The sequence below is a fragment of the Mauremys reevesii genome, linkage group 4 (genome assembly GCF_016161935.1).
Source record: "Mauremys reevesii isolate NIE-2019 linkage group 4, ASM1616193v1, whole genome shotgun sequence".
Lineage (NCBI taxonomy): Eukaryota > Metazoa > Chordata > Testudines > Geoemydidae > Mauremys > Mauremys reevesii.
Window position 1 is genome coordinate 141,935,496 of NC_052626.1, and position 21,666 is coordinate 141,957,161.

Genomic DNA, 21,666 nt, shown 5'->3' on the forward strand with positions numbered 1-21,666 from the left:
CCCCGACAAACCAGGTTTATGTGATAAATTATTAAAACAAGAAATTACATATATTAGGTTCTCCCAGTTCCAAAGAACCAGACACTCACCCCAGATCAATATGTACTTCTGGCTCTCACCCAAAAACCATGCTAGAACTAATCCTTTAGTAAACTAAACAAAAGGTTTATTAATATAAAAAAGAGAAGAGAGTTATTAAATGAATCATATACATTACAGAATTTGTAGATCAGGATAATAGCAGTGCTGTTAAATCTGCTAGCTTGCAGTAAGTTTCTCTTGATCACCCAAAAGACTAGGGGTCCTCAGTCCACTGTTCAAATATTCCCTTTGTTAGAAATCAAAGTCCAAATATGTGGAGCAGTAAAGAGGCTAGGGGATGATCGCACCATTTATATCCGCAGCCCATGTGCATGAAAAGTTACTGTCTCAAACATAGAGTCGGGGATCACATGTTCTATGTGCCCTGCTGAGTCACTGAACCTCCATTGTCCATATGCTCTTTGAGGTGTCCTCAAGAGGGCACCACTGGAAGAGTTGATTCTCCTTAATGGCCCATCAGCCACGGCTGGCTGGTCATGATGTAAATCTGTCTTGTGGGTGTTACCCAGGAACACAACATGTTTGAGATACAAACACATAGCAAAGATTTATAACTTCATATACAATGATAATACATACATATAAACAGATTACAACTTTTCCAATGTTACCTTACAAGGCATACTTTGTATAAGATTTATCACAATTGTGCAACAGTGTTGATACATCGTGTTTGCAACAGTGTTGATACCTTAATGTAAGCATGCATCTTTCTTTTTCTACAGTGTCATACAGACCCTCGGAAGCCATTACCCTGGACTTTAAAGTCGAGCTCCCCGTATCTAATGGGCACATTGTAGTCCTTACCAGGTCGACCAATTGCCAAAAATGGCCACTTCATTCCCATTGCACACCCACAGAAGAAACGGTTCAGCTCCTGGTCACTCAGGTCATCCATCTCCATGGACTCGTGGAGCAAGTCACAAGTGACTGCGGTCCATAGTTTGTGTCATAGTTTTGACGCAAAACCCTATGCTGGTTCGGGGTCCACGCTTACATATCCATCGCCTATCACTCACAAACTGATAGTAAGTCCAAGCCAGCAAATCTGGCCAGAGTGTGTTCTATGCAAACTGTGGCTTCCACACCCATCTCCACCTGCCATACCTGTCACCTTCACCAGTCCTGTGGCTGCCGACTGGATATGCCAGATCAACACGGTCCAAGAACTGAAGGCACATCTGAACAGGACCAAGGAAGATTATAAGCGATACACTGATACACCAGAAGGCCTGGCATTCCCCAGCAGGGAAGAAGTGTGGCTCCCAGCCCAACACCTCTACAAACACAGGCCATGTCATAAACTGGATTACCGATACCTTGAGCCACAGATAATCAAACCAGTGATCCTGAGGCTTCAATTACCTAGATCCCTCAAAATACACTCAATGTTCCATGTACCTTTGCTAAACCCTACATGGACAACCCCTTCACACACCAGGCTCAACTACTGCCCCCTCCAGCATGGATCCAAGGAGTATGAGAGCCACAAGATACTGGACTCAAAACATCAAACACAGCTACCACTGGGGTACCTTGTAGATTAGGAGCTATGGCCCAGAAGAGTGATTCTGTGAACCAGTGTCTCAAGTACATTCCCCTGACCTCATGGCAGGTTTCTACACAACCCATCTGAACAAACCCAGACTGGCAGAGGGCACCCCTCAAAGAGGTTGTGTGTAAATGTAAGGCCCAGATGTGGCACTCTGTACCTCAAAATAGCACCCTGGCATCCCCATATGCACCACTGTGATATGAATAGGAGATGTTTTGTACAAAGTACACCTTGAGAGGTATCATTTTAAAAGTCATGATCTGTTGAACATTACAATCCTTTTGGATTGTCTGTACTATCATTGTATGTGATGTTAGAAAGTATTGCTATATGTTTGTTACTGAAATACATGGTAAGTGGGAAACTCCAACAGCTGGTCTTTCAGTGGCAACAAAGGAGCAACTAACACTGACAAGACTAATGAGGAGTCCCTGTGGCACCTTAGAGACTAACCAATTTATTTGGGCATAAGCTTTCATGGTCTATAACCCACTTCATCAGATGCATCTAATGAAGTGGGCCATCTGATGAAGTGGGTTATAGCCCATGAAAGCTTATGCCCAAATAAATGTATTAGTCTCTAAGGTGCCACAAGGACTCCTCGTTGTTTTTGCTGATACAGACTAACATGGCTACCCCTCTGAAAACTGACAAGATTGATTTACATCAGGACCAACCAGGCATGTCTTGATGGTCCATCAAAAAGAATCCACTCTCCCAGAGACTCCTCCAAGAGGGCACATACACACTGAGGACTACCGAACCCCTATGTCACAGCAAGAATCTTTCTAGCAGACAGAAAGTATAAATGAGGGTCAATGACCTCACCACTTGGAATCTCTCCTCTCTCATCTCTACACCTGGAAGATCATTTGGAAAACAAAGATTTTGAACTGAGGAGATTGGTCCCAGGCTGAGAAGGAAATTCAGCCTGTATAATAAGAACTGTAAACTGCCTGGAACATCCAGTGGGGTGAGAAAAACTGTTTGATTCAAATTTTGTTTAGTCCGTAAAAGTCAGAATTTACACTGCAATTCTATTTTTATTTCTTATATAACCAATTTTGACCTCTGTGCCTAACACTTATCCTCACTTAAAATCTCTCTCTCTGTAGTTAATAAACTTTTTAATGTTTTATCCTTACCAGTGAGTTTGTCTGAAGTGCTTGGGGAATCTGCTCAGGTCCACACCTCCTTGAGGCTCCCAACTATCTATTGGTCTATCCAGAGCCTTCCCCAGAGGAAATGAAACCTGGGGAAGGGGGGGATTTACTTTATAGTCCTCCTTTTCTCAAAGAATCCCATTTCTAGGTCTCAGCTCCCTAGCAGGAGACTGATGGAATGTCCCAGTTCTTTATTTCTTCTGGTCCATAAAGAGAGCACTAGAGGCTAGCAACATGAGACACAACCCCTGGTCTTGCACCCACCCAGTCCTGGCTGCTGACTTTTGACCGTTTCTGGCTGTTCCTGATTGAGCAGGAAAGCACTGCGCCTCAAAATAAATCAATCACAACATTTAATTTAACTAAGAAAATATATGACAAGCTAAGCCAAGGGGCCTGGGTAGAAAATGAAGACTCAGAAGCCACCACTTCATAAAGATAACCCTCCAAGGGGAGGTGGCTGGGAGTGAGATTCATGCAATAGCACGGCTTGATTTGGGCTACTACTATTCCAAATCATTTTACCCCATTCCTTGCCCTGACCTTGCTGCCAAAGGCACCAAATTTGAAACAACAGCTGCTGAACTGCTGCCTAGTGGCCTCAGTTTCAGGCAGTTGCATACAGCACAGGACCAGCAGATGTGCTGAAAGACCCAAAGATGCTAGAGGGCAGGATAACTGGGGCTGCCGTATTTTGCAACCCAGTTCTGAAGGGAGTAGAGGACTATGTGCAATTCCTACTAGAGGGCAAATCCAAGCAACAGTGCTTTGTATGCATATGAAACAAGGCTTGTGGGGCTACCTTGAATACATCCATTTCTGAATCATCTTTGAGACTTGATATAACCCTCTAACTTCAAGCCAGGACACAGCAGTGCCAAATGCAATCGGTTATTTAAGTCATTGTCTTCTTAGTGAGAAGGATGCCAAGGGAACTGGTGTGAAAATAAGCAAAAAGCTGGGCTATGGCCTTTAGAAGAGTCTTAATGGAATCTGCCCACAGAAGGCCCTTTTAAACAGCAGGTAGGTTAAGAAGAACCTCACTGGGTTTAAAGGCATGGAGAGAATGGCAGGATAATGACAGTCTCATTAAAGCACAGTTCAGCCATCTATTGTCCATATGAATTGGGATTACCTTTTGGCATCGTTGAAAGCCCTTAATGCCTGTCTCCAAAACACTAACATGTAGACTTTCTTCCTATAGAGATTGAGTTTTCTGGGCAGGCATAGGCTCTGCCTCTCAGCTTTGATGAATACAACATGGTCACTACAGTTTGAATGTCAGGAGTTTGAAAGACTGTCCAGTTTAAGGATTGGGCCTAGACCCCCACCAGGCCAGAGAAGCCCAGAGACAGTCCATCACCTGGATGCGATATGAAAGTCCACATTCTACTGGGATCTCAGGGTCAGCTGAAGTGGTCTTACATGGAGATGTACCATGGGCACTACAAATATTATTGCAGCCACAAGACTCAATATTTGTTGCATGGTTCAAGCTGACACCAGCTCTTGCATATCCTCTGCCCCAGGCTGCTACTGTCTTAGATTCTGTCCAGGGGTGGGAAGGTTTTGGGTAGGTTCCTGTTGGGGATGAGTCGGTACTGTGGGGTTTAGGTTAAATTATCCAGTGTCTCTAACAGTGGTTTTATCTTTTGATTCTTTCCAGAACGGTGACCTTGACCAGCCAATTGTCTAAACAGAAGAACACAGACATTCCCCCGCTGCGGAGACAGGCTACAACTACTCAAGCATTCATGTCAACACATCAGGTGCCAACAAACACCAGACATGAAATTGGTTGTGTTGTTTTCCTGCCATGAATCTGGAGAGACATCCATTGACTGAGATGTATCCCTATGTGCAAGTAAGGCCCTGTTTATACTAGGGAGATTTTCTAAAAATTTCCCTTTTGAGTCTAACTGATGTTAGAAATGTTGGGAGCTGTACTGTAGATCAGATGCTGCTGCCGCCATTTATAAACATGATGTTATGAAACTGAACATAGGTAAGTTTAATTGACATTCAAAACAGTGTTAAAGGTGACACACACAGCTCTTTGGAATGTTTCTAACTCTCATACGTTAGCTTGCATTAAAGTCCTAATAAATTAAAAACAAGGCAAAAAGAAATTGTCTGTTTTTTATTCCTCCTTGAAGTTTGCATTTTGATACCCTCTTTTGCCCTCAGCAGCTCATGCAACTTGGTTTACTGCAAAATAAAGACATCACAGATCCTATGGACATGTGAATTACTGAGCTGCAATTTGAATCTTTTTTCCTCCCCCAATCTGCTGAGAGGCAGCATTGTAACAGCTTTAAGCAGGACAATGTAGCTGTGTGTTAAGTAGAAAGAGTGTTCCTAGATCTTGTCTAGGTAGGGGAAATTGATCGGCAGAGCTAGTCCAGTGTTATTTAGCTATTCTAGAATAACACCCCTTTGTAGACACTATTCTGAAATGAGTGATTTTTTTCTGGAATAATTACTCTGCAACCAGAACAGAGTAATTATTCTAGAAGTCACTTATTTGGGTATAGAGAGTATTCGCATGGGGGAGTTATTCCAGAATAACTATAGCAGAATATTATTTTAAAATAGCTGTACTGGTCAATTTCCCCCACAAACCTTTAGACTAGAGAAAGACATGTTATTTTTATCTGCTTGGAAAACAGCAGTAATGCCAGAGATAACTGTAACTTAAGTGCTTCTCACTTAAGATTTTCCTTGAAAGGGAGAACATTTTTGAATTTCAAAATGTGTGACAGGAAGGATTTTGTCAAAAAAATTAGTACAGAAGTGGATCTTTATGGATCACAAGTCTCAAACTGAAAACATAAACAAACTAAGAAAAAACTTTGCAGATTACTTATGAAAATGCCAGTGACCCATCCTCTACATTAGGGCTCCCAACATTGCTGACAGGAGTGGAGCCAGAAAATCGCCCTGGCATAGACAGAGCCAGAGCTTCTACAAGGTTCTGATCTGCTAATGGAAGGCAACTGGTTGTAAGTAGTGGGATGATTTCCAGGATGACTATCTTGAAGTCTTTTGGCCTGATACAGATTTGGGTCTCCAGATGTACTTTTTGATATTATGGGAACACAAGGAATAAAGCCCCTTCCCTCTTCATACTGTGGCATAGCCTCGAGAGGTCTCTTTTCCAGGAGACACTGGATTTTATGCAGCAGCTCTTCATAATAAAATGGTACCCCAGAGCATTCTCAAGGGAAGACAGCTGGAGGGTTTTTGAAAACCTGACTATGTAGCTTCACCATAAAATGCTCAGGACATAAGAACAGCCAGACCAGTGGTCCAGCTAGCCTAGTATTATGTCAGGTGCTTCAGAGGGAATGAACAGAACAGGATCTATGCATCCAAAGTGACCAGAGGCCTTTGGGAATAAAGGCTATCAACTTTACTGCCACCAATCAAAGATCCCGCCAGGCTAGTGAAAGTGATTAGCTGGCTAAATGCTCTGGAATTCTTCAAATTTCCATTGTTTTTTATGTCTGTAGAAAGAGGATGCTATACCTTACAAATTCTGCTACTGAGGTTAGGCACCCTGCATAGAGGAGTACTGCACATCCTTGAAACCAAATGTGTAAGTAAAATCTGGCTTACAAAGAGGAGTCTCCCCTTTCCCACCCCCCGGGGGTGGGGTGGGGGTGGGCAGGACCTAAGGAGCAGTACACAAACCTAAGAAACTGCAGGGTGGCCTGCCTCTCCTTGCCTTTTGTAAAGGCACCTCCACCTGTTCCCCAAAAAGGTTCTCTCCTGTGTAGGGTAGGTTCTCGTGCTTTTTTCTGGATCTCCAGTTGAAGCCAGAGGCCTGGAGCCAAGAAAATTGATGAGTGGCCACTCTAGAGGCAGCAGCTCTCGCTATTGTATTGCCCGTATCAAAGGCTGCTCAGACCTGATGCTGAGTCAGATCCATACCCTTGTTTTAGAATTCCTAGTGTTGATCCTGGAGAAGGGACTTAGCCAGGGAAGAAGCCTTTTTCCAAAGCTCAGCTTGCCCCTTTGGCCGTGTTTACCTAGTAATTCACAATATGAAGAGTTGTGGCTGCAAAATGGTACAGCCTTTATCCAAATGGATCCAAGCATCAAAGGGCATGGTTCTGGGGGATGGCACCATGGACCGTGCTCATCTGTCACCAAGATATTCCTGTTGCACAGGCACTGCCAGGGGAAGCTGCCTCCCCCACCCATAGGGCCAGAGGGGAGGGTTAGGGGAGGCAGCAGCAGGTGGCATTGGGCCCATCTCCACCATAAACCCTGTGCCCAGGAGGATCCCAGGTGGGAGGCCCCAGGAACTGTTGCCAATGGAGGTTAAGCGAAACCTTGCGCAAGGACGGCCTGAGAAGGAGGATTTCCCAGCTGCCTTCGGGGCAGGTGCCAGGTTAATTTCTCCTGCGCGCCAACTCCCAGCCTTTGAACTCTGAGACTACAACTCCCACAATGCGCTGCCCCGGAGCCAGAGCGCAAGCGCGACCGGGAGCGGAAGTGGGCGAACGTTCCGCAAGCCGCGCCCCCCTGCGCTGGCCGCCATTTTGTAACCGACTTTCACCCGCCGCCCGACAGGGCTTTTTTTTTTTTTCTTAAAGGAGAAGCGACAGCCAAAAAAACTCCTCCCCCGCTTCGGCACCGCGAGTGGCGGGGACGGTGCGAGAGCCAGAGCGGGAGGGTCTCGGGGGCAATCGGCTCCCTCGCGGCCTCTCCCACGGACCAGGGACTCGGGGGGACCAGAGGGGCCCAGGCTGCGGCGGGGGCGGTAGGAACCACGATCGTAACAGCAGAGGCTGGGGGAAGCGATTACGCCTGCGCGGTGCGCGCCCACCCTCCCCCGAGCCACGCGCGACGGGGGCTCCTGGGCCGAGGGGGTGAAAAGGTCACCGAGTCGGGCGCGAGACGCGGCTGTTAATCGGCTAGGGGGAGGGGGTCGCGGCGCGCGCCACGGTTGGGAACACCGACCGGGCGCGCGCGCTCCCGGGCAGCTGCGCGGGCCGATTGGTAAACGGAGCGGCGCGCGGACTAAGCTCGGCGAGGCTGCTGATTGGCCGGCTCTGGAGAGGGGGTGTGGCGTGTCCCAGCCCTTGCTGTTTGATTGGTGGGTGACGGGGCAAGGGCGGAGAGTCTTGCGCCCGGTCTGAAGCCGACGCCGGCTCCTAATTGGCTGCCGTTGAGCGGGCGCGACTGCGTAGGGCGGGGGTGGGCGGCGCGCCGTCGGGGAGGAGCAAGGAGGAGCAACCGCCGCGGCCCCCTCCGCTCGCCGCCCCGATGCCGGGGGGGACCGAGCTGTCGGGGGGCGCCGCGGAGCAGGGGGAGACCCAGGGGCCGCCCTCCGCCGCCGCCGGCCGCCGCCGCGCCCTGCCCCCGCCCCGAGCAGGGGAGGAGTCCGGGGCAGCCGGGTGCTGAGGGGAGGCCGGGAGCGGAGCCGGGCCGCCGCCGCCGCCGCCGCCGCCGCTGCTGGGGAGGCTGCGGGGAGCCGCCGCCGCCGCGTCCCGCCGCAGGAAGGCTGAGTACCCCCGCCGCCGGAGGACCAGCCCCGGCGCCCGCCCGCCCGACGAGTCCGAGCCGCCGCCGGCAGCTGCCGCCCCGCCGGGAGCCGGGGGCAAGAAGGGGACCTCGCGCCCCGTGTGAGTACCGGGCCCGGAGGAGACAGTGGGACATCGCCCCCCCTCACACACACAGTGACGGGGGAGACTTTGGACCTATCGGGGGGGCTGGGGCTCTGCGTCTCCCCTTCACACACACTGAGCCCCGGGGGGGTGGGGGGGGGTTAGTCTGGATCTATAGAAAGCAACAGAGAGTCTTGTGGCACCTCTGCACCCCCCCTTCACACACAGATACTGGGGGGCGGGGCTCGGGGGTCTCCCCTTCACACACAAGCAGGGGGGGCTCTACGTCTCCCCTACACACACAGATACTGGGGGGGGGCAGGGCTCTGGGTCTCCTGGTCTCCCCTACACACAGATACTGGGGCGGGGGGAAGAGGGGGTAGACTCTGCTCTTTAGTCTTATCAGAATCTACTTGTACTTTACTTCTCTATGTTCATATGCACTCACAGTACAAGAGGGTCTTCTCCTCAGAAGAGTGCAGCCTTTTCCAGTCTGCAAAAACTGAATTGCTAGTCAAAGGCATTGAATGAAGATCGTGATAATTTGGCAGCTACTTGAGTAGTGCTGGGAGGATGTAGGGGGGTCTCCACTGGCTTGAAAGGTGCATGGAGACTCTTAGGACTTCTCTATGTGAGAAAATTGCACTGGTTGAGGATTCAGTTCATGCCTTGGGTGGAATTGTGTGACTTTTTCATGTAGACAAGCCCTTATAGCCATAGATTTTACTCAGTGAGGGAGGGATGCCTTGGAGAAACTGCCAGTTTTATTTGAAAGTGGTTAAAAACCAGCCTTTCAAGATAAGGGAACCTTTGTTTGTTGGTTTGTTTTACTTTGCAGGAGCTGCCCACACAGTTTGGAAATTGAGCTCACCTTACAGTTTAATGGGGTTAGACCAGGGGTGGGCAAACTTTTTGGGGTGAGGGCCACATCTGGGTGAGGAAATTGTATGCAGGGCCGGGGCAGGGGGGTGGAGTGCGGGATGTGGAGGAAGGGGCTCAGGACAAGGGATTGGGGCAGAGAAGGGGTGCAGAGTGTAAGAGGGGGCTCAGGGCAGGGGGTTGGGGTGCACGGGGTGCAGGGTGCAGCAGGGAGCTCAGGGCAGGTGGTTGGAATGCACAGGAGTGCAGAAAGGGGCTCAGGGCAGGGAGGGGGGTGCAGGTGGGGTGCAAGGTACAGGCAGAGGGCTTAGGGCAGGAAGTTGAGGGGCGGGGGGCAGGAGGGGTTTGAGCTCCAGCCCGGTGCCGCTTACCTAAAATGGCTCCGGGGTGGCAGTGGCGCACACCAGGGCCAGGGCAGGCTCCCTGCATGCCTGCCCTGTCCCCACGCCACTCCAGGAAGTGCTGCGGCCCCGGGGGGGGGGGGGGGGCAGAGGGCTCTGCGTGCGCACATGGAGCCCTTTGCCTCCCGGCCTGGGGGCTGCTTCTGAGAGCAGCGCCGGGCCCGCAGCACCACCAGGGGTAATCCCATGGGCCGGATCCAAAGCCCTGAAGGGCCGGATCCGGCCCGCGGGCCATAGTTTGTCCATCCCTGGGTTAGACGTTAGTGTGTGTAATATGGCAGCAGCAATCTGTTACTTATATTTACTTTTATATTTCTTTCAGGTATGCGCATAAAGCAGCTGGTAAAGGTAAGAGCTGAATGCCTCCTTCATTCTGATTTGTTCCTTATGATTAACATGTGGCATCAGGGAAAGGGAGACTTTCCCTAAGGCAGCCTTCCATCTGATGCATCTTCCATTTTAAGATAACATTTCATGTTTGTTTGGTGTTTAATATTGCAATAGTGCCCCAAAGCTCCACTCAAGATTGGGGTCCCATTGTGCTAGGCTCCATATAAACATAGTCCTGGACCTGAAGAGCTACAAGGCTCTGGTTCTCAACAGTCTCTGTGAACATCATATTACAGGATCAGGCCCTAGTGTGACATACGAAAGGTACAGGGAGAGGGATACATTCCAATATATACATTTGTATATGCATATGTATTTGCTTTCTACTGTAAATGTTGTCATCTAGCCCCATCTGCCTCTCTGTGGATGGCAGTAGATTTTTTCTAGGTGCTGCAGCAGAGGTGACTGAGGAAAAATTTGGAGGAAAAGGTAGTGGCCTTGTGGATCAAATCATGGAGAGCATTCAGTGTGTACGGGGCAGTATGGGAGGAGTAGAAACATTATGTGCAAAAAGCTGACAGTGGTGGAGCAGGGGGATGATAGAGGCTTCCTCCTGAAGCAGTTTACAAAACAAAGTATTATGTAGTGTTTGGCAGGCTGAAATGGACAAAGCCTCACAGAATGGGAAGTCTCCCAGCAAACTCAGAATGCAGAGACTATATACATGCACAAACAGCTTACTTTTCTCTGCTGCAGCATTCAGTTTAATTTTGATTTGTAGGTATTTATGCCCAAAAACCTTGGGGCATCTCTAGTCAACGATGTGCTGCAACTTCCTATTGGCAGTAGTCTGTGTTGCCCTTTGTAGACAGACAAATAGCCAAGGATGAAAAGGAAGGATTGTAGGCTGCAGTGTTGTTAACAAGCAATTTGAGCCTTGAATCCCAAGCATATAGTGAGACCTTAAGAAGGGAGAAACCAGGGGCCTCTTCAGAGTTCAGTCCAGCTGGGTGTTAAAATATGTCACTCTTCTACCTACCACATGGTAAATTAATTCTGTGCTGACTGCAATACGTGCTTTTGAATACATTTAGCGTATACGCTGCTAATATATATTCACATATTACTGTGTAAAGAATATAATTAGTGATGTGTGTTGAGTTAATGCCTTCTAGGTTAGAGTTAAGGTTGCTGGAATGTGTAAGGGAAGTGTCATTGCTGTTTTCTGAATGTATGAAGCATAATTGAATATTTATGTAAATTATTTTATCTAGTTACTCCCAATCTATTACATGCTTAGGCCTTTTTAAGTGATCATGCTGCTAAGTTGGCCTAATGATTCCACTTTTTTCAGTTGCTTAAAACTTTCTGAAACTTTTCATGTTTCAGATTGTATTTTCCCAAATTTAGTTTTTTCTAAAGTTTAATTTTTTAAAAACTTTGAGCAATGAATGCTTTAGCTATCCTTGAATGTGAAGACATGGAAAAAATTCTCCACATTGAAATTCTTGTGCTTTTCTTTATGAACCAGCCCTAAAGCCAAAATAGCTCTATTTCCGTGCCAAATTTCAAGCCAACTGAAGAGCTGCACCTAGCCTTGTTTGATAGGAAAACTTGCTTTGAGTTTTTCACCTCTTAAAATCCCATACCAAGGAAGAGCCTTTTGTAGCTCAAAGTGTGCATGAAAATAACTATGTTCAGTGATTGTACAGCACCTAGCATAATGGGTTTCTACTGCAGGGCTGGGACCCCAGACACTGATAGTACAAATATTACACACTTGCACATTTGTACTGAGTGAACCTGGGAGTACATGGAAATATCCAGTCAGCTATATTACTGTGCATTGACAAGGATGCTTGGAGCTGGGGTAAAGTTAAAGGTGTACAGAAATTACCCATAGTCTGGTTCACCTTAGCGTTATCGTATAGGAAGATGCCAGCATCCTTTTCAGTCACACAGCTCATGGTGTGCAGGAGAGATGCTAGAATATTTTGGTGGCATCTATTCAAATAGTACCAGATTGTGTAATTTACATGGTGGCAGATTTTGCTAGCCAGCAGACCTTTGAAGTCCTGGAGGGTGAAGCTATTGCATGTTTAAAGATTTAAGTCAATAAATGCTAACGTTAAGTTTATATGTGGAATTTAACTGTGCATCCTTATGTACTTGCATTATGGTGGTATTTAATTCACATACTATTAAATACAATACTGTATACAGTTTTTTTATTTAGATCAGTTGTTTTCAACCATTTTTCATTTGCAGACCCCTATAAAAAATTTCAAATAGAGGTGCAGACACCTTTGGAAATCTTACTCATAGTCTGTACCCCCAGGGGTCTGTGGGCCACAGGTTGATTTAGATACATCTGTACAGCATCTTGTAATCACTGCTTGTCTGTGTATGGCAGACAAACAGTTCATGAAAATCACTTAATTGAAAAGTACACAGTAAACCATATGTATACAACATGCGTCTTAGGTATTCGACTGAGCAGAAGTGTAAATTTTCTGCAGTATACAGGTCACCAAAATTTTTAGCTCAATAAGCTCTTTATATTTGGAATTGTACTTAGAGTTGCAAGCAGCTGTGCTGCAGCTTGCAAAGAAAATGTATAGTTTGAGTGCAGATAGAATTACTATTATTTAATATGTTTATTACAATAGTGCCTCCAGGCCAACCAAGAGAAGGGGCCTCATTTGTGCTCTGCATTGCACAAACATAGAGTGGCTGCTACCCTACAGAGTTTACAAAGGGTGGGAGAAGGGGCATAACACACCAACAGTGAACCATGGGATGGCAGAATTATTAAAATAAAACAAGTGAACTTACACTATCAATAAAAACCATAAGGAATTGCTATGCCAGTATAACTTGTATTGTGTAAAAGAATAAAAATAGTTACAATGTAATGTGTATCTAAGGGCTCACTGGATCATTGACTTCAGTGCAGAGGCACAAAGGTCTTCCTTTGTGCATCTGATAGCAAGATTGTGGGAAGGTTAAGGTTGAGGAAGGTGTGTATTGTATTTCATGATTGATATCAATCACAAATACAAAACTAGCACATAAGGAGGCAGTTAAAGTTACAAAGTCAGCCTTAATTATTGTATTTCCTGGCTTGTGTGTTTTATCATGCAACTGTAATAGAATCCTAATATATTTTATGGGATGATTGTATTTTCAGATGTTCTTGTACATGTACTTCTTGCGTTTTATTAACTATATTTTTCAGTATAATTAGTAAGTCCTTTTTATATAGCTGTTTAATTCTGTCAGTTTTCATAAACATAATATCCATAAAGTTCTAGACAAACTGTGTACTATAGTTCATCTGCAGTTTCACACAGGTTTAGATATTCTTCTCATGGAAAAAACTGTTAACTACAGTTCTAACTAAAATGCTTATGTTGGAAACTACTGGGTTGCAGATATAATGGTTAAATTTTGATTCTTGCTTTTCTATTATCTCTGAATTGAAAACTGACCTCATAAATTGAACCTGTCAGTCATGTAGGCACTGACCCCTTTAAAGCTACAAAGTAGCTTTCTTTCTAAACCCTGTCCCACCATTCATCTGACATTAGTCATTGATATATTTTAAGCTAAAATTTTACCTCTGGTTTCTGCCAGAAGCTGAATGTCCTTTCACCAGTAAGAAGTTATGACTTTTTTTAAAGTCCTTTTTGTATCTTTAAAAAAGATACTTCTGTGTGGGCTAACTTTGGGAGGGAGGGGGGAGATAGCAGCCGAACTTTAAAACTTGATGTGTAAATAAGGCCTTAAATGAGCAGGAAGTGCTTTTGCTAAGTTTGGAAAAACAAACATGAATATCTGAAACTTCAAGACTAAGTGCTTGCAGTGGAAATGTGTGAAGATGCTAACTTTGCATTTAGTGATAGGCTACATACAAATGCAGAGAATCAAAGGTCTCAGTTACTGATTCACAAAATACATATGCTTTGCCTTCAGTCATTAGTGCTTGTAAGCTGTACAAGGAGCCTACTTTTCTTTTTTCCTTTTGAAAAAGAAACTAGCATTCATGCTATACTAAGTTTGGAAGATCAGACACTTGAGTCACAAAATCCCCAAAGTTAATGTTGCTCTGCCAATGTTAACACAACGACATTCAAAGTTTGTACAGTTTTCTATTCTTTCCCTTATTCATTGCAATCCCCTAAAGATAGCATTCTTAAGGTATACCATGAAATGTACACAATGTTCAATATAGTAGTTAACTTTTCCAGAGTGTCACTGAGTGCCCTGATATTGCAAGTTTAATTTCACATTGTTACTTTTTTGCATTTAATACAGAAATTACTTTGTGTCCAGATACTTCCTAATTTTATTACTACAGTACACAGTACTACAACTTGCTACATCTGTTTCTAAAGTTGCAAAGAGAAGACTTACTCTGAGAAATAGAGTGGGGCTACAAAAGACAGTGCTAGAAACAAGAGGGAATAGTTAAAGATGACCTGTAGGATATTTTAAAAAACTGGTTTTGTCCTTTTTTTACCTATGGTCAAGGATTCCATGACTTACCGTGACTTCTGCAGCAGCTGGTGTGGGAGCGGGCTCAGGGTTGGGGTGGGCTTCTGGTCTCCCACCAATATGTTCCTGCTGCTCCTATTAATGAAATTAATAAGCAGAAGGTTTAAAACAAACAAAAGGAAGGTTTTTTTCCACACAGTACCCAGTCAACCTGTGGAACTCCTTGCCAGAGGATGTTGTGAAGGCCAAGACTATAACAGGGTTCAAAAAAGAGCTAGATAAGTTCATGGAGGATAGGTCCATCAATGGCTATTAGCCAGGATGGACAGGGATGGTGTCACTAGCCTCTGTTTGCCAGAAGCCGGGAATGGATGACGGGATGGATCACTTGATGATTACCTGTTCTGTTCATTCTCTCGGGGCACCTGGCATTGGCCACTGCCAGAAGACAGGATACTGGGCTATGTGGACCATTGGTCTGACCCAGTATGGCCGTTCTTATGTTCTAGGGACTGGGGGCTCAGCACGCGACCCGTGCCCACAGGCACCACTCCTATTGGCTGTGGTTCCCTGCCAGTGGGAGCTGTGGAGCCAGCGCTTGTGGCGGGAGCAGCGCGCAGAGCCCCCGGTCCCTCTGCCTAGGAGCTGCAAGGGACATGCTGGTCGGAGCTGGGTAGGGAGCCTGCCAGCCCCGCCAACCCTTCCTCCCCAGCCCTACCGGGGTCCCAGGCTGCCCGCCTCCCCTTCCCTCCCAGTGCCAGCAGGGCTGGGCCTGGGCCATCACCCGCGGTGACCCTGGACTACCCTGGCCCAAGTTTTACTTAGTCGTATATAGTAAAAGTCATGGACATGTGTCAGGCCGTTAATTTTTATTTACTGCCCATTACCTGTCCATGACTTTTACTAAATATACCCATGACTAAAACGTAGCCTTACTTATGATGTGTAACAAAGGCCTGAAAGAAAGGTGTAGTCTGATTTTTATCCTTAGAACTATCAGAAATATCACTTCTGGTCTCTGTGTTTTGCTGGAGGCTCTGATATATATTATATGCTTATGTCTTAGTTGGAGGGGTGGGGACCTAGGCCCAGAATTAAGGAGTTAATGAGACTCTTGTTTGCTACCACTGAAGAATGATAAATTTTATTACAAATGTATCTTTTCTCCCAAGTGTTCATTACATATTGGAGTTGAAGAGATGATAAATTTTAAAACAACCTGACAAAAAATCCCTTCCTGTCTCAGTTGATTAGTTCTGTTGTGATGTCATAGTTCTCCAGTTACCATGGTCTTTCAGTGTGGACAAGATCTAAATTTCTAACTGAAAAAACAAGCCAGAAAGCCACCTTGGAAAACCCTTTGAGTCTTTATACATTACAAAAAGAAGAAAAAAGGGACTTTGGGCCACTTCATTTTCTTCGCAGGTCACCTTTATGGTTGAATGTGTCATTTAACTCTGCATTTCCTATATCTTGTGTTTAACGGTGCAGCCTTCACATTGCATTATTGCAGTGGTTCTCAACCTATTTATCATTGTGGGTCACATATTCAGCTTGCTGTGTGTGTGTGTGTATATATATGTGTGTGTGTGTATATATATATATATATATATATATATATACACACACACATATATACATATACACACACACTATCTGTGCCACAGCAGAACAGTGAAATTGTATTTAATGCAACTTCATAGTCAGTTAAGCGATTGAACTAGTTAAGTCTAAACGTACATCCCAGAAAGCTAGCATATGTTAATATAGTTTTGTCTTCAGATTAGTAGCTCACTTGAAACTCTAAAGCACAAGTGAATCATTTTTCATTTACACTTAATTGTCCACGATTAATTTCTGATTGTCTGCTGTGTATGCTTAGAATGCCACTTTCAAACACTCATAATTGAAAGATGAAAGTTTTAAAATTTAACAAAGGTCCTGCAAGTTTAGTTGGTTTGGGTTTTTGTACCTGGGGAAGTGGGAAACGAATATGTAAATGGCATATTTGTCATACTGTTGCAACTTTAAAAAAAAAAGAGAGAAAAATTGATTTTTGCAACAAAAAATTACCTTTGGGCTGAGGTGGAGCATAAAATGTTTCTGAATCGTAATGGGAATTGTAAATAAAAATGGGTCTATAATGAGAAGGCCTGCAAACTTTATATAGCCTCCACTGGCAGTGAAATCAGCAATTCAAGATTAAAAAATAACAATGTTGTAAAAGCTAAATATAGCAAATTAAACAATTGCCATTTTAGTTCTTACAGTGGCTTACCATTTAGTTCTTCTTAAATGGTAAGAACTGCTGCTGAAAAGGTACCATGCCACACTGAGGGAAAGGAGCAACTTAAAACTCACCTTCTTCGTTCCTTTCTCTTCCCTGGCTGCCTGTTTCTTTAACCCCCTCTTCCCCTCCACTGACTGCCATCATCCTTCTGTTTAATGGGAGGATTGGAATTTTTGTTTTTAATGGATGGAATCTCAACTATGCACTCTTGGGAACTGGTGCATGGGGGTGACACCATCAAAATAGCCCACCATGCTAAGAGGAATGTGACTTTGCATGTTGGTTGTCCTCAGCCAATTCTAATGTGCAAGTATCCCTTGAATCAGTCACTTGTAAAATACCATTTTAGACTCTTCGCTCATCATGTGATTCATTGAACCTGCTTATTGTCACTGGCTAACAGCGGCTGAAAGGTTTTAGCAGTGATACATTTCTGGTGCACTTGGAAGTCAAGCTAAAGCTTCAGTTGCAGATTCCACAGGAGACTGTGGCTCTTAACAATGGAGCAAGTTACATTGGCTTTTCAGAAGACAAGAAATGTAATAAAGCTTTTGACCCATTTTTGCTCTTTATGGTGAATTACGTGTTTTTGCTGTCCAGTATCTGATACCTCTCCAGGATTTCACTTTCCTTTTCCTCCAGAGTTCTGGTGCTTTCACTTCAAGGAGAGCTTGTCTGTGGAGTCTTTTTCGCTTCTGCTGGGACTTTTTGGTCAGCCAGCATGCTAAAGTACAGATGCACTATGGCACTCTTACATCTCTCATTTGGTTGAAGAGATCAAGAATGTAGACCAAGCTCCTGGAAAACTCCTCTTAAGGAAAAAGCTGGTATGGGACAGTGGTACGCTACTGATGGATAAGAGTGTGTACTAAAAGTGTGGAAATTTCACTATTGCCTTCCAGTGAATTGTCCTGAGAGCTGTGGGAATGAGGTTTTTTTGCCATGCTGCAGAAAGCTGAGGTTCAGAAGGAAAAAGTTGTCTCAAGCTGTAGCAGAGTGGAGGGCTGCCAAAAGTATTTCAGCATTTAACCCTTTTGATATCTGGCTGCTTCAGCTATCCTTACATACGTTTAAAATGAACGGAATAACTCAGGATCTGGGGTTTGAAGGAGAGGACTTCCTGATCTCTGTGAAAAATGCTTCCAGATCAAAACTTGCACAGTGGAGAAAACTGTTTACCTTGTGCATCTAGAGTTGGGACTAATGATGCCCAGCAGATGTTATACTGAGTATGGAGGGTTATTTGGGGGAGGGATAACTCAGTGGTTTGAGCATTGGCCTGCTAAACCCAGGGTTATGAGCTCAATCCTTGAGGGGGCCATTTAGGGATCTGGGGCAAAAACCCGTCTGGGGAACTCCTGAGGTCCCTTCCAACCCTGATATTCTATGAGAGAAGTGAAACACTGAATATCCAGAGCTCTGTCCCCTTCGTTAGTATGGCATGGAGCAATAAAAATTTCATAACAAATCTGTGTGGCTAACTCCCTTATTGTCAGTGGATGGTATTTTCTTTGCTTGAAGAAATATTTAAAACAGTTTAATGGTTATTGTGATGGAGATGGAGTTACTCAGTAATTTACAAATGCAGTATGATGACCTGATTATTGGGATGTTTTTACTATGTGAATGTATTTGTAATAGGGGACTATAAGGGTAAACGAGGAAAGGGAGGAATGGCTCAAGATGGAAGCTGCTTCTCAGCAAACACTTAAGAGACAATACCAGGATAGGGAAAGACCTGGAAACCAGAAGATCAAAAGAACTGAGACAGAATTTGAAGAAGGGGCTCTGTCAGGAGACAAAGATAGGTTTTTGCAGATGTCTGAAGAAGGACACCAGGTCAGCATCAGGAGATGGGAAGCCTTTGTGTAAGATAAACATGAGTGTAGACTGTTTTCAAATTCTTTTTTCTCTAAATGATTTGTTCCTATTTAAAATAAACAATCTTTTGGTTTTAAAAGGCTGTTTGGTTACTAGACACCAATGGTCATAGACTCCAGAAGGGAAGAACCATGAGTGCCAAACTCACTCAGACCTGCCTGGTAAGCATGGTTGATACACAGGATGCTGTAGCCCAGAGCCCAGTGTAGGGGTAGGTGAATCTCAAAGCAGAGAAGGAGCACCAGGTGGAGTTGTGATATATCTGCAACACCTCCAGAGGAGGGGTAATAGCTTCCTCTAACACATTCGGTTATGTGAGCTAGACAAGAATGACAGTGGAAAAAGGTACTGCTTTTTCCTTTAAAGGATTCTCAGATCTATAGACACAGATTGATTGCAGAGTTGTAATTGTTAGGGACACATGAATACTGAATTGGAAGGCTGTCTTCTTCAAAAGAGCCACTCTTTTCCTCTGCAGAAATGGCTAAGCACTGTGAGGAGAAAAGGCTTAATCCTACAGCGGTTCATTGGGATCTCTTCTTTGGACTGATGAATTTCGGTGAACATCAGTTCTGCGTTCACCTGTTAGTAAGGCTGAATGTTTGTTGCAGCTGCACCTTGCATGACACAACTGTGACTTTTACACACACGGCTCTGTATGTACCCAGGATAGTGAATTCTGGGGTTTGTAAGGTTTTAAACTAATAGATGTACATTAGTTCCTAACAGCTTTTAATGTAAAACAGAATATTTGACTTATCATAATTTCCCAGTATTCATCAAATATTTGTGTTTTGGCTGTACAGAAGCCAGCTTAACATGCAAAGAGCAATGAGTTTGCTAGACAAAGTGATACTAAAGCAGAGGAACATGTGGAAATGAGAAATCGGGAAATGGCTTATTAAACACTTTTACTTTGAACAAGTGCTATGAAATTGCCACATGTGGTGTTTTGGGTGTACTTTATACATGGTAACTCTGAAGCCTGTTTCAACTTGTTTCACTGAATTAAACCTTAAAACATTAGTTTTTGCCAGCCAAATAAATGTGTAGGACATATGTCCAATCTGCAATGTGATTAAACATTTTTCAAGAGCAGCAGTAAAAGGGTTAACATTTATATAGAGGTGGCACTTGATAGGGAAATCTCAAATTATTCCATAAAGTATTCAAATGAAGGGACTGATTTGTAAATCCGTCAAAATGAGAGCGTTTTGTGAATTGAGACAGAGGTAAAGCAGAATAGGGCTAGAGACCTTAATGACAGGTTTCAGAGTAGCAGCCAAAAGTTAGTTTGTATCCGCAAAAAGAACAGGAGTACTTGTGGCACCTTAGAGACTAACACATTTATTTCAGCATAAGCTTTCGAGGGCTACAGCTCACTTCTTCGGATGCATAGAATGGAACGCACAGACAGGAGATGTTTATACATACAGAGAACATGAAAAGGTGGAAGTATGCATACCAACAGGCAGAGTCTAATCAATTGAGATGAGCTATCGTCAGCAGGAGAAAAAAAACTTTTGAAGTGATAATTAAGATGACCCATAGAAGGTGTGAGGAGAACTTAACATAGGGAAATAGATTCAATTAGTGTAATGACCCAACCATTACATCTTAATGTAAACTGGGAAGCAGAGAAATGGGGTAGGTCATGCTCTGAAATTAAAGCTTGCTCAATATATGTAAAACCATAGATAAATCTTGTTCACCGTTTCACAGTAAACTTGCAATACTTCATACAGGTCTAAACCCCAGTCATTGATTATTTACTCTAACCATTGGCGGTGGGGCTTGAAAAATCCACTTGCTAGAGATAAAGGGAAACTTTACCTGGTCGGGGTGGAAGTGTGAAGCCATGATTTCTGCAGAATCCAAGTCTTCATCCTTTTAGAAAAAAAATGTATTTCTCATCCTTATGTTTGGATGGCTAGGTGGAGACTTTTGAATGACACTCTGTGGGGCTGTATCCTAAGGCTGCAGAGGGAACCATTGTGTTGCTGCTTGAACTTTGAACAGCAGTAGAGTAAAATTACCAACTCTTGTCTGTTTCACAGTTGCTATTCCCTACTTCTGGACAGCAGTGAAACTGTCAAGAATCATATCAGTTTCACAGTACTGCTGTTGCCAAGAAAGTTTTGAGTAGCAGTAGAGGCACGCATTTGAGCTATTAACTGTGGACAGCTCCAAAAAAGAGACTGAGAAATGAGTAGAGTAGAGAAATACTCCTACAAACCTACTCTACAACAAGGAGGCGGCCCTGGAATAGGAGAAATCAGTAAGTGCCTTTTTCAAATATCTGGAGAGGAGTAGAGCTTCAAGTTTTATGAGACAGCTCATAGCCAGAGGCTGATATAACAGACGGACCTTACATAGGGACTCCAGAGACTGCATCCTGGTAGAAATCCCAGCTGGTGCTGATGGAACACAGGTTTCTCACAGGATACCTGGCTCTTTTGAATTATTGGACCAATCAGTAGCCACACAGAAGAACACGAATATACTGAAGATCCATGATGGTTAGGTGGTGGGACCATGATATGAGAGTTTGTTCTCTTTGCCAATCAGACTTTGTTAATTCTGGGACTCTGAATTAAGGTATCAGAATGGTACTTTGGATGGTTTTCACACCTACATGCATATGGGCTGCATTTTTCCTATTAGAATTCAGCCCTGATATCAAGAGAGGGTGACTGTCGGGGAGATATGCACTTAATAGCTGCATCTCATCCTATCTTACAAAACTAGGACTGCCTCTTCTGCAGGTCCAAATGGAAATCTCTTCTTGGTATTTACAGTTGGGCAACTAAATTGCTTACTTAGCTAGGTTATTTACTTGCTTTGCCAGGCTTTCCTAGAAAAGACAGTACATACAAATGAGCTAAAATGGACAAGTAAAAAGGAAAGGATGGATGCTCAATTTGGATTGCAGGTCTCTTGGAGAGCTGCACTT

At 44.5% G+C, this 21,666-nt stretch overlaps 1 protein-coding gene across 3 annotated transcripts in view; it reads left to right on the forward strand.

Moving 5' to 3' along the window:
• The first annotated feature begins 8,307 nt into the window (after positions 1-8,307).
• The window catches only part of ZFP91 (ZFP91 zinc finger protein, atypical E3 ubiquitin ligase), a 30,128-nt gene continuing 16,769 nt past the window's right edge, over positions 8,308-21,666 (forward strand). For 2 of the 3 annotated variants that reach the window (XM_039533531.1, XM_039533532.1), the window contains exon 1: positions 20,904-20,991. In XM_039533531.1, the coding sequence (XP_039389465.1) occupies positions 20,919-20,991 (73 nt within the window). In that variant the 5' untranslated portion in view covers positions 20,904-20,918. Of the gene's footprint in view, positions 8,454-10,037; positions 10,064-20,903; positions 20,992-21,666 lie in introns of those variants that run through there. The other variant, XM_039533533.1, reaches the window with a different exon arrangement.